The sequence below is a fragment of the Oryx dammah genome, unplaced genomic scaffold (genome assembly GCF_014754425.2).
Source record: "Oryx dammah isolate SB20612 unplaced genomic scaffold, SCBI_Odam_1.1 HiC_scaffold_3, whole genome shotgun sequence".
Lineage (NCBI taxonomy): Eukaryota > Metazoa > Chordata > Mammalia > Artiodactyla > Bovidae > Oryx > Oryx dammah.
The window spans coordinates 67317870-67331108 of NW_024070187.1; the positions used below are offsets into that span (position 1 = coordinate 67317870).

The 13239-nt window shown below is 40.3% G+C and overlaps 1 protein-coding gene across 2 annotated transcripts in view; it reads left to right on the forward strand.

Moving 5' to 3' along the window:
• Positions 1 to 13015, forward strand: part of SPATA18 (spermatogenesis associated 18) — a 47139-nt gene extending 34124 nt beyond the window's left edge. For both annotated transcript variants that reach the window (XM_040238190.1, XM_040238191.1), the window contains 5 exons: positions 293 to 468; positions 4391 to 4514; positions 8716 to 8799; positions 11729 to 11774; positions 12046 to 13015. In XM_040238190.1, coding sequence (XP_040094124.1) covers positions 293 to 468; positions 4391 to 4514; positions 8716 to 8799; positions 11729 to 11774; positions 12046 to 12053 — 438 coding nt within the window. In that variant the 3' untranslated portion in view covers positions 12054 to 13015. The remainder of the gene's footprint in view (positions 1 to 292; positions 469 to 4390; positions 4515 to 8715; positions 8800 to 11728; positions 11775 to 12045) is intronic.
• The last annotated feature ends 224 nt before the right edge of the window (positions 13016 to 13239 follow it).

Below are 13239 nucleotides of genomic sequence, written 5' to 3' on the forward strand. Positions count from 1 at the left end.
GCCCAGAACAGAAAAATAGTAGGAAATAATAAACAAAAGCTATTGAGAGTTTTTACTTTAGTTTTCTGGGAAGACTTTCTTGGCCTTTAGTATGCCATCTGTCCTCTGTTATCTCTCCTCCTCCTCAGTTAAGGAGTCTTCCTCCTTTCAGCACATGCGCTCCTTTTCTAGTTTTCCTTATTTTCACTCATGTGCCCTTTTCCCACCTCCCGTCAGTCATAACGACCTTAGGGATTGTCAGTGTATCGTTCACAGGTTGGCAACAAGATGATGCCATCTTTTTGTTTTTCAGGACGTGATCCGAGCCATGAATGTCAATCCCAAGATTTCATTTCCTCCTGAAGTTGACTTTTGCCTCCTCAGTAACTTCATCCAGGAGATATGTTGCATTGCCTTTGCAATGCAGACTTTAGAACCACCCCTAGATATTGCATTTGGGGCCGATGGAGAAATTTTTAATGATTGCAAGTAAGAGACATAGAAGCAGAAGCTAAGGATTTTTTTTTTATATAAATAAATGATATTGTCTTTATTTCCTGGGAACAATTTAGGGAAAAGAACTCTGGGTGGGGAAATCAACAGACATTGCCTGATTTCCAAGCCCTGCCATATACTTCTCTGTACTACAGAGTAGGGCCCTCTCCTGGGGTCATTTTCCTTCTCGGTCAAATGTGATTCAGAGGAGACCTTATGATTTCCATTGAGTATATTGGTTTTGGGGAGAACTAAGGACTGGACTCTGGAACACTTTAAAAGAAAAGTGCTATATAAATACAAACATGTATTACTTTTTTTATTGTCTAAAAATTTTTATCAAGGTATAATTGACATTTAATGTTATATTAGCTTCATGTCTACAACATGATTCTATATTTGTATATATTGTGAAATGATTACCATGAAAAGTCTACTTAACATCTGTCACCATACATAGTTACAAAAAAATTTGTTTAAGATCTATTCTCTATGCAACTTTCAAATTTGCAGTACAGTATGATTAACTATCGGAGAAGGCAATGGCACCCCACTCCAGTACTCTTGCCTGGAAAATCCCATGGACGGAGGAGCCTGGAAGGCTGCAGTCCATGGGGTCGCTAAGAGTCGGGCACGACTGAGCGACTTCACTTTCACTTTTCACTTTCATGCATTGGAGAAGGAAATGGCAACCCCCTCCAGTGTTCTTGCCTGGAGAATCCCAGAGACAGTGGACTGCCGTCTGTGGGGTCGCACGGAGTCGGACACGACTGAAGCGACTTAGCAGCAGTAGCAGCAGCATGATTAACTATATTGTTAACAATTATACATCGGCATGACTTATTTTGTAACTGAAAGTTGGTACCTTTTGACTTCTCTAACCCATTTTTTGTACACCCCCCCCACCTCTGACAACCACTAATCTGTTCTTTGTGTCTGTGAGCTTGGTTTTTGTTTGTTTGTTTTAGATTCCACGTATAAGGAAGACTGCATGATATTTGTCTTTCTCTGTCTGACTTATTTCATAATGCCTTCTAGGTCCCTCCATATTGTTTCAATTGGCAAGATTTCATTCTCTTTTTTATAGCTAAATCGTATACCATTGTATATATACTGCAGCTTCTTTAACCATTCATCCATCAATGAACACTTAAGTGTCCATCTTGGTTATTGTAGATAATGCTGCAGTGAACATGGGGATGCATAGATCTTTCCAAGTTAGAGTTTAGTTTTCTTTGGATAAATATCTAGAAGTGGAATTCCTGGATCATATGGTAATTGTTTTTAATTTTTTGAGAAACCTCCCTACAGTTTTTCGTAACGGCTATACCAGTTTACATTCCCATCAATAGGGCACAAAGGTTCCCTTTTCTCTGCATCCTTGTCAGCACTTCTTATCTTTTTGATAACAACTCTTCTAACAGGTGTGAGGTGATAGCTCACTGTGATTTTGATTTCTCTGTGATTAATGGTGTTGATGGTGTTGAACATCTTCCCATATATCTGTTGGCCATCTGTATATCTTCTTTGGAAAAATGTCCATTCAGATCCTCTGCCTAACTAACTACTGAGAGTATTCACCCATTTCAGTCTATGGAATCTGCTCATTTCACAGACTTCTGGTAGGCCTGCTGCTTACATACACACCTGCTGTAACATGCTGTCTCTTGGGGGCACTGTGGCCTGTTCTCCTGGATGGCTGTGAGCTCAAATTGGAGTTCCTAATAATGACTGAATTTATTTGGTTGTACCCTAGGGTTTTACAGAATAAGACTAAACCTTTTTTTGTTTATTTCTTTTTATTCTTACCTTGATAGCCTTTCACACATTTGAAATCAATTACTCATCCTTCTCCAGCCTCATGGTTTTAGATTTTTTTCATTTGAAGGGATTTTTGAGACCTCACATTTAGACTAGTTCTCTTGGTCTGTGCTCCACGTTTGTCTGAGTATTCCTTAAAAAAAAGAAAAAAAGTGTCCACACTTACATATATACAATGGAATATTGCTCAGTCATAAAAAGGAACACATTTGAGTCAGTTCTAAAGAGGTGGATGAATCTAGAGCCTGTTATACAGTGAAGTAAGTCAGAAAAAGAAAAGCAAATACCATACACTAATGCATGTATATGGAATCTAGAAAGGTGGCGCTGATGAAACTATTTGCAGGGCAGCAGTGGAGATACAGATATAAAGGACAGACTTACAGACAAGAGCGGAGGCAGGAAGGAGCGGATGAGATGGATGGAGAGAGTAGCATGGAAGCGTATACACTACCATATGGAAAATAGAGAGCCAGTGGAAATTTGCTGTATGACTCAAGGAAAATGAGGCTCAAACTGGAGCTCTGTAACAACCTAGAGGGGTGGGAAAGGGTGGGAGGTAGGAGGGAGACTCAAGATGGAGGGGACATATGTACACCCATGGCTAATTCATGTTGATGGGAGAAATCAAACCAATATAGTAAAGCAATTATCCTTCAATTAAAAGTAAATGCAAATTTTAAAAAGTGTCCACATTGAATGTAAACCCCAAGTTTGAGCTGACCAGACTAGAGGGGCTAACACAATTTTTATCCTCTATTAAGTCTTCTAATTTATAGTAGCTTTTCTTTTCTTTTTTTCCAGCCATAGAACACTGTTGGCTCATTTTGAGTTCAACTAAAACCTGATTTTTTTTTTTTTTTTACTTTCACTGTGATTGAACCAATCATCTGTGCAGTTACATGCTTTTTATTTGTTAAAAATTTATTTATTTTTAATTGGAGGATAATTGCTTTACAATACTGTGTTGGTTTCTGCCATACATCAACATGAATCAGTCATAGGTATACATATGTCCCCTCCTTCCTGAACCAGTTACATGCTTTTTAGACTCAACTGCAGGACCTCTTGTGTGTCCACATTATGTTGTTATCTTAGTAGGTTTATCTTATTATAGTTCCAACCTCTTAAACTGTTTTTTTGATACAGTCATCTGTTTCTTTTTCCCTACCCACTCCCCACCTTTGAACATTTTTCCTGTATTTCATGGGAGTCATTGATGAACATATTGACTTACTCCAGGATTGAAAGAGAGAGAGAGAGAAAGAGAGAGAGAGCACGAGCCCTGGGCACCTTCATTCTCGTTGACTCATTAACTACCCATTTTGGATATGATTATTGAACCAGTGTCTAATCCACCTACTTAAGTTAATCATCCACCTATATTTTTCTTGTTTTGTCCACAAAGATAACATGAGAAATCTTGTAGGTGGCTTATGGGACTTCAGATGCTCTCCATCTCTAGCATTTCCCTGAATTACAATTCTTGTAATCCTGAGAAGGAACAAGACTAGTCTGACATGACTTGAGCTTTTTTGTTGTTATTGTTAATTTTTTAAAATTGAAATATAGTTGATTTGCAATGTTGTGTTAGGGTTGCTCCGTTGTTCAATGGATAGCACATTGGACTTCCACAATGTTGTGTTAATTTTTGCTGTACAGCACAGTGATTCAGTTATACATATATATACATTTTAAACAAATATTCTTTTCCAGATGGTTTATCATAGGGTGTTGAATATAGTTCCTTGTGCTAAACAGTAGGACCCCTTGCTTATCCATCTAAATATATGAGTTTGCATCTGCTAACAGCAGCCTCCCAGTCCACCCCTCCCCCAACCTCCTCCCTCTTGGCAACCCCAGTCTGTTCTCTATGACATGACTTTTTCTTAGTGAGCTCATGTTGGGTCCTTGTTATAACTGGTTCCTATCCTAGGAGCCCACAACTGTCTCTTTAGTAATAGAATCAGGATCTATATTTATCCAGGTTTGAGCAGAATAAAAGATGAAAATTTTACACTGATGACCCTCCCCTCCCGTTAGGTTACGTAACTGCTTAACCTCTCTTTCTTGTTCTTTTACGTCTTCATAACAGGTACCGTCGAAGCTATGACTCTGACTTCACGGCTCCCTTGGTCTTCTATCATGTGTGGCCTGCTCTCATGGAGAATGACTGTGTCATCATGAAGGGAGAAGCTGTCACCAGGAGAGGGGCTTTTGTACGGTGGCCTTGTATAGTGACAGTTCATCCCAAGTGTTTGATTCACAAGTTCGAGAACATTTATAAACCCAAAGATTGTATAAAAGAAGTTCATAAGGGTTGTTTGATAAGATTTCATACAAAGGAGAGGAATGGGACTGGTTGTGAGAAAACAGATTCTTTTCTTTAACTCATGAGTCTTCAGAATTTCCTGGCAGTCATTTCTTTGTCTATTGCTTTATTTGTAAGCTGGAGGTGGTTTAGTTGCTAAGTCGTGTCTGACTCTTTACCACCCCATGGCCCACCAGGCTCCTCTGGGACATCCCAGGCAAGAATATTGGAGTGGTTGCCATTTCCTCCTCCAGGGGATCTTCCCGCCCCAGGGATCGAACCCACGTTTCCTGCCTTGGCAGGTCATTCTTTACCACTGAGCCACCTGGGAAGCCTCTTTATAATATAGAATTGGTCCTAGTTGCCTTCTTCATCTTATAAATACTATGCTATTATAAAGGCAAAGCCTTTGAGCTCACCTGTTGGAGGCTTTCTATAATTCTAAGCATTTAAAAGTGATTGATTAACTTTCAGAACACGGTCAAATTTTTATTGACAGTTTTCTGTTTGGAACTATGTCCTGTTTGGAATGTATCCTATTTTTCTCTCCTTCCTATGATTTGTAAGGAGGGGAGGGATGGAGAAAAAGAGGATGGGGAGGTGGGGAGAGAGTAGTCAGTCAGTTTCCTATATACATCAGCTGTAGAATGCTTTGAACATGTCAAATAACTGGAAAGCCTTCAAAGTGGAATCTTAGGTATGCAAGTGTGTGAACATGTGTATGTTAAGCTGGGGATTGGGTGTTGGAACTGGTTGCTGTGGATGCTTGGATATTCTGCACATTTCCCATTATGGAGTTTTACCCTGCCCTTCCTAGAAGGGGGTAAGTGAATTCTGGAGAGAAGCTCCTGGGTCCAGAGCAAAGCCACCATCTGAGTGGTCTCAGTTCCTGTTCTCTTTGACTTGGAGAAGACAGGAAGTGTTTCATGGCAGTTTTTCACATGCAGAGTGTGAGAAGCAGAGTAGTATATTTTAAAAGAACTTAAGAAAAGTGTTTTTGCAGCTTAAACATCTCACTAGAACAAATAGTATCTCAGTGAACTATTCTGTGTTACGAAAGCTGAGGCTGTAGAAATTGGTTGTGTTGACTTGAGAATTGCACATGCTCACATGAAGTGAGCTCGTAAAACATGCTAGTTCCCCCTTAAAACAATCACCCTCTGTTAAGAAACTCTTAATGTAGACTGTCTGCAGTATAGTTTGGAAGGGGAGGAGAGGAAATAGCCACTATTTCTATGTTCTACATCAAATAGCAATTGCCTTTTAACTTCCTTTGTCTCTCTCCTTAAGTGCACCATCAGTATTTACTCAAGTTGAAACTTCTAAACTTAAAGAAAATACCCTAAAATCAAAAGCAGAAAAGGAAAGGTTGAATGAAAGGATCTGATAAGAAGACTTTGACTAGTAAAATCTCATTATAGAAAATAGAGTTTTCTCTTTTGAGCCTTTATTTATTTAGTTAGAGAGTAGAAGGTCCACAGTGGTGATTCATTCATGCACTCATTCATTAATTCATTTTATTTTGTAGTTATTTTTGACCCAAGCACTCTATTTTAGGTGCTTGGGATCCAGCAATGAACAAAACAACTGCAAATTCCTGCCCACATGGAGCTTACATTCTCCATCACTTGAAACTTGAAAGTAATTTCTAACAGCTTCTGCATCAAAACAAAGTTCTGTTGCAGGAAGGGGGACCCCTTCCAAGGCCTGAAACTAGGCTCTTGTCTAACACTCAGAAATGAATTGTCCGAGGAGACACGTGTGTTGACAAAGCAAGAGATTTTATTGGGAAAGGACACCCGGGTGGAGAGCAATAGGGTAAGGGAACCCAGGAGAACAGCTCTGCCACGTGGCTCCCAGTCTCAGGTTTTATGGTGATGGGATTAGTTTATGGGTTGTCTTTAGCCAATCATTCTGACTCAGAGTCCTTCCTGGTGGTGCAAGCCTTGTTCAGCCAAGATGGATGCCAGAGAGAGGGATTCTGGGAAGTGGTTGGGCATGTGGTGTCTCCTTTTGACCTTTCCCGAACTCTTCCATTTGGTGGTGGCTTATTAATTCCACGTTCCTTACCAGGACCTCCTGTCATAAAACAACTCATGCAAATGGTTACTATGGTGTCTGGCCAGGGTGGGCGGTTTCAATCAGTGTGCTTCCCCTAACAACTCTCTGCTGAGAGACTTCATACTCAAGGTACTTCTTGGGAATTGGGGCAGAGGTCTTTCTTCCGTAACTTCTTCCGGCTGTACATGGGTGTAGGCCTGCCTAGCAGAGCAGAAGTCTCTCTCTACCTGATCTAAGTCAAGGTATTTTTTGCCTAAAACCAGCATTCACCCTTGTAATAACAGCAATTTAGTTTGAAAGTTTTGGCTCCTCTCAGAGGTGAAATAGACAGGAGCCTAACAGGATGGCCATTACTGGTCTCCAGGAACATTTGGGGTGAGGGTTGCAGGGTTTGTGACTTTTTTTTTTTTTTTTTGATTGGTTGGTGGTGTGGCAACAGAGCTGTGCTTGTTGCTCTTATTGAGCCTGAGTAATAGAAGAAAGCTCAAATTTATGGCGAGAGTCAGAGCAGGCATTATTAATTGGCCCAGTGAGGGGATCCCATCTAGTAATATCACAGTGACCTGAATATGACTATAATTTTTTTTTAAAGTAAATTTTCTCAGGGCCAACCAGTTAGAGCCTTGTAGTAGAGAAATTTACCAAGGTAACCCAGAACTAGACACAGGTAATTGGCCACAAATCCAACAATTGGATTGATTTCTAAAACTAGCCTAGGATCAGGCCTATAATAGAAAAGCACTTGATTTATATGCAAAGGTCTAAGAAGTCAAGAAAACTTTATAAATGATCATAAGAATCTGGTCCAGCATCTTAGGCAAACTGTCTACCTCTGATGTTGTTGTCTTCTCATCCTGGTGTAGTGTAGTTTCTCCTCTGTTTGAGCATCATTTTAAGGTGTGAACTGGAGCCCTGATCCAAGTGGAGGATGGTAACTTCAGACTAAACACAAGATTCCTGGAGCATAGTTCTGTTGCCTCACCACCAATCAATCAAAAAAAAAAAAAAAGTCACAAACTCTGCAACCCTCACCCCAAATGTTTCTGGAGACCAGTAATGGCCATCCTGTTAGGCTCCTGTCTATTTCATCTCTGAGAGGAGCCAACAGTTTCAAACTAAATTGCTGTTATTACAAAGGTGAATGCTGATTTTAGGCAAAAAATACCTTGACTTAGATCAGGTAGAGAGAGACTTCTGCTCTGCTAGGCAGGATTACACCCATGCACAGCAGGAAAAAGTTACGGAAGAAAGAGATCTCCGCCCCGATTCCCAAGAAGCACCTTGAGTATGAAGTCTCTCAGCGGAAAGTTGTTAGGGGAAGCACACTGATTGAAACAGCCCACCCTGGCCAGACACCATAGTAACCATTTGCATGAGTTGTTTTATGACAGGAGGTCCTGGTAAGGAACGTGGAATTAATAAGCCACCACCAAATGGAAGAGTTCGGGAAAGGTCAAAAGGAGACACCACATGCCCGACCACTTCCCAGAATCCCTCTCTCTGGCATCCATCTTGGCTGAACAAGGCTTGCACCACCAGGAAGGACTCTGAGTCAGAATGATTGGCTAAAGACAACCCATAAACTAATCCCATCACCATAAAACCTGAGACTGGGAGCCACGTGGCAGAGCTGTTCTCCTGGGTTCCCTTACCCTATTGCTCTCCACCCGGGTGTCCTTTCCCAATAAAATCTCTTGCTTTGTCAACACATGTGTCTCCTCGGACAATTCATTTCTGAGTGTTAGACAAGAGCCTAGTTTCAGGCCTTGGAAGGGGTCCCCCTTCCTGCAACAGTCCCATTAGCACCAAGAATTTGAATATCCCAAAGTTCATTGTAAGGAGATTTTATTGAGGAATATCCTAGAATTATTGTCAAATATTGGGCAGCTATAAGAAATTAGTGTACCTTATGCTGATGACCAGTAACAGGCAAGTGTAATCATGTCAGAAAATTTCTTGTTCATTCTATGGGATATAAGTATTGTTTTAAGCCACATGGGCTCTTACAAACCATTGACTATTTTTCTCTTTCTTTTTTTTTTTTCCAGTGGAATTCAGTGCGACCTGTAAGTCGATGTCGAAGCAGGAGTTTAAGCCCCATCTGCCCTCGTACCCGTATTGGTTTAGGCATGGTATGTATCTGTCTCATTGTTTTTACACAAAATCATCCTATGTATTTTTTCATCCACAGTTACCTATAACAAAGGTGATGGTAACTGGAGGTAAAAAGAGAACCTGCTGTAGTCACCTTAGATTAATTTCTATCTGAACTTGGGCTAAGGAATTTATCATTCTAGAAAGAAGGAAATAGAGGTAGTTTTTTTTCTTTATTAGGTATTTCATTGCTTTATTTTTATCTTTAAATGAAAATGGGCTATTAGTTATCAATTAGTTTTCTGAACAGAGAATGGGACATCTTAGTCAACTGATCTCTGCACACACCAGTCCCTGGTTCCTCTAGAACTTCTTGTATGAGCTTGGAGAAGTTGCTCAAATGATCTGGATTTCAATACTGTATAAAGGGCATTGCAGGTATTGATTTTCCTCCAAATTTCAAAGTAGGAAGAATTAAGATTAGTCTCTGCATATTTGTTCTTAGGATTACTAATAAGTCTGTCAAAGTAAAAAAAAAAAAAAAAAAAAAGGCAGAAACACCTCTGAAAACTGTGGTGATAACATCCCTAAAACCTGACATTATTATGAATCACCACTGTTCATTCATTCAATCATAATATTTAGTTAATGCTTTTTGAATACATGTCTGGACCAAGACATGTGGATACCAGATAGGCTAACAATTTGCTTTTCCTTCAAATAAAACTTCTTTAAATATTTGTTCAACCTAGTTTTGGGAGATTGGTGAAGAAGGAGGATCACATTTGTCAGGCTCCATTTCTCTGAAATTATCTCTAGTGATGCAACTCTAGCCCTACACTTCTAAACCCCTCTCAGCAAAACATTATGTTTAATAAAGTTCCTATCAAACATTTCTTCTGTACCGTGTGGATGCTAGACTAGGAGGAGAGAGGCAACACACAAATGATTAAAATATGTTCTCTTTCCTGAATGGGTTTCAATATAGGAAGATCAGTATGATTTAAACAGAGTAACTGAATGTGGTATATGATAGAGTCCATGAAAGAGGCACCATGTACTAAAGCTGTCAAAGCAGGCAGTGATTCTCTCTGGATTTGGTTCATGGGGGAGGTGGTATGTGATCTTACAGAGTTTTTATGGGTTGGGGAAGACTAACCATAGGAACAAAATGGCCTGAGAAAGCAAAGGCGTGTGTCAGACATGATTCTTTTGCTCCTGCAGATTTTAATATAACTTAATTATCCTTATTGCCAAATAAGTATTCACCATAAGTGAAAGCAAAAGGATTGTACACTTAATGGGCTGATAAAGAGACATCTTATGAGTTTTATACTGAAAAAATAAAAACTCTCCTCATCCTAAGAGGAAGCGTTTATATCAGAAGCAAGAACAATATTAGCCACTTGTCCTTAGAGCCATGACACATTTTGACTCTGGACACTCACTGGAAGATTTATCAGTGGGCAGCATCCCTCTGTGGAGAAGGCAATGGCACCCCACTCCAGTACTCTTGCCTGGAAAGTCCCATGGATGGAGGAACCTGGTGGGCTACAGTCCATGGGATCACTAAGAGTTGGACACGACTGAGCGACTTCAATTTCACTTTTCACTTTCATGCATTGGAGAAGGAAATGGCAACCCACTCCAGCGTTCTTGCCTGGAGAATCCCAGGGACGCCGGAGCCTGGTGGGCTGCAGTCTATGGGGTCACACAGAGTCGGACATGACTGAAGCGACTTAGCAGCAGCAGCAGCAGTGTCCCTCTGTGATAAGTACCTATACATGTTTGAGCTCCCCCTCTCTCTTTCTTTTGTCTCCAGGGTAAACAAACTTAAAACTTTTGTAAGAATAAAATGCATTCTCAAAGGTGAAACTATTGCCAAAATTCTGTCCCTTTCTGCCATCACCTCCTTACAACAGTCCAGTTCAGTTCAGTTCAGTGTCTCAGTCGTGTCTGACTCTTTGCAACCCCATGAATCGCAGCACGCCAGGCCTCCCTGTCCATCACCAACTCCCGGAGTTCACTCAGACTCACGTCCATCGAGTCAGTGATGCCATCCAGCCATCTCATCCTGGATCGTCCCCTTCTCCTCCTGCCCCCAATCCTTCCCAGCATCAGAGTCTTTTTCAATGACTCAACTCTTCACATGAGGTGTCCAAAGTACTGGAGTTTCAGCTTCAGCATCATTCCTTCCAAAGAAATCCCAGGGCTGATCTCCTTCAGAATGGACTGGCTGGATCTCCTTGCAGTCCGAGGGACTCTCAAGAGTCTTCTCCAACACCACAAGACTGGTACAAATATTTTTGGTTAATCTGGTTGACTTGTTTGAGATTTCATAGGCAAAACAGCCTCTATCTTTGCTAGTGTCTATATAAAATGAAAGCTCAGAGTAAGAATGATGCCTGCAGTCAATTATTTCTAAGCCATGTCAGGCTTGTAGGCAACCGGGCTAGCTGGCTTTTGCTCAGTGAAAGCAAAGATGAGATTTGACATATGGGTCTTTTCTGGCTTCCCAGGGACTCCCTTTAATAGGCAGGATTTTGGACACCTGAGATAATTCATATAAAGGATGTGCCAGAGAGTATTTGATAATTTTAGTCTTAATTAATCTTCATAATTATAATAATGTCTTCTGAAAGTCATGGAATTCAGTATGGCCAGTGAGCATCCAACCTCAAAAAATGTTTAGCAACTGTTAACAACCACCACTACAAAAGCCAACAAAACCCAAGCCACTGAGCCCAGCTTTTAATAAATAGTAAATAATTTAAGCTAAGTTGAGTATACATGCACTTCAGGAAGTATAAAAGGAATCATAGGGCAAAAACTTCAGGGCAAAGCCATTGTAGCTCTAAACTGCTTCAGAGCAACTGTTTAGCTGGATTTAGAGAAAAAACATCAAAAGGATTCGTTGTTTGAGCTTCATCTACTGTGTAATTTGCATTACACTTTTATATTTTCCAGATATCTCGAAGCCGGAGTCCTTCTCCAATAAGATGTGGATTGCCAAGTAAGTGGGATTGTCTAGGTGGAGCAAGGTTTCTGTTTTTTAATGCTTCTCTTAGTACTCAGCATGGAGCAGCAATATGAATGTTTTGCCTCCTGGAGAATGGCAGGCTACAGTCCATAGGGTCCATAGGGCAACAAAGAGTTGGACACAACAGAGCGACTAACATTTTCACTTTCAAACTTGGATTAACCACCCATCTTTTGTTTAGGTCTTCTCAAAAGGAAGTCTAAAAAATCAGCCATAATAATGAGCCCTTTATTTTTCTCCCTAGGGTTTTAAAACCACCAGCCATGTTCCTCTGCCCAGGACACCTACAATGGCCAGCTTACCCAGTGCTTCCACCTGCCTGCTGTGTTGCCTCAGACCTCACTTAAGCTAATGTGACAAGGCAATTCTGTGTATCACTTCACACAGAGAGTTAAATGTTTTGGCTTAGCGCATTTGTAACTGCAGATATATTGCATTTTATTTTATTTTTATAGATACAGATTCCATTAATTTGATAAAAACTATTGCCTAGGTGTTTAGGATCATATTCATTTGAAGCAAAGTCCATTATACAGGTTCAGGATTCTCAACCTGAAACACAAGGCTCTTTTATAACAACTAAAGTGAAAAGCTTTTACTGTGTTATGTCCAAAAGACAAGAAGAGTCATTTCAATTTGCAGACTGATCATAAATATTATAATTGCTGGGTTTAGATTTAGCTGGAAAACAATCTGGGGGTGTTTTTATTTTCTTTGGGGACTTGGAGGATAGCCCCAGTCTCAAGTTGGGGAACTTATAGCATAACAGGGGCTTCAGAAGACATGTACATGATGAGGATTTAGGAAAACAGAGTTCATCGGTTGGCTTCTATTTTCCTGCTGTGAAGTGCCCAGTTTGGTTTAGTTGAGCACTGTTGGTTGAAGCTACCTACTTGAGAGAGTTCTCTTGCTTCATAAATGTGGAGTGGTGATTTGGGTAGAAGCTAACTTGGAGACTATATGTTAGGTACCTTGTGTTTATCTCCTGGGAATGTTTCTGAATGAAGTTTTAATGTACATGTTAAATATAAAAGCTACCTGACATCTTGACATCTTTTACCTATTCTACTTGGTTATAAACTCAGATCTCCTAAGAACTCCATCTGACACCGATGGTGGGAATGTAGACTGATGTAGTTACTATGGAGAATAGTATGGAGGTTCCTTAGAAAGCAAAAATAGAGCTACCAATATAACCCAGCAATCCCACTCTTAGGCATATATCCAGAGAAAAACATGAATTCGAAAGGATACATGCACCCCAGTGTTCATAGCAGCACTACTTACAACAGCCAAGACATGGAAGCAACCTTAGTATACATCAACAGATGGATGGATAAAGAAGATTGGTACATACATTCAGTGGAATACTACTCAGCCATTAAACGAATGAACTGATGCCATTTGTAGCAACATGGGTGGACCTGGAGATTACCAT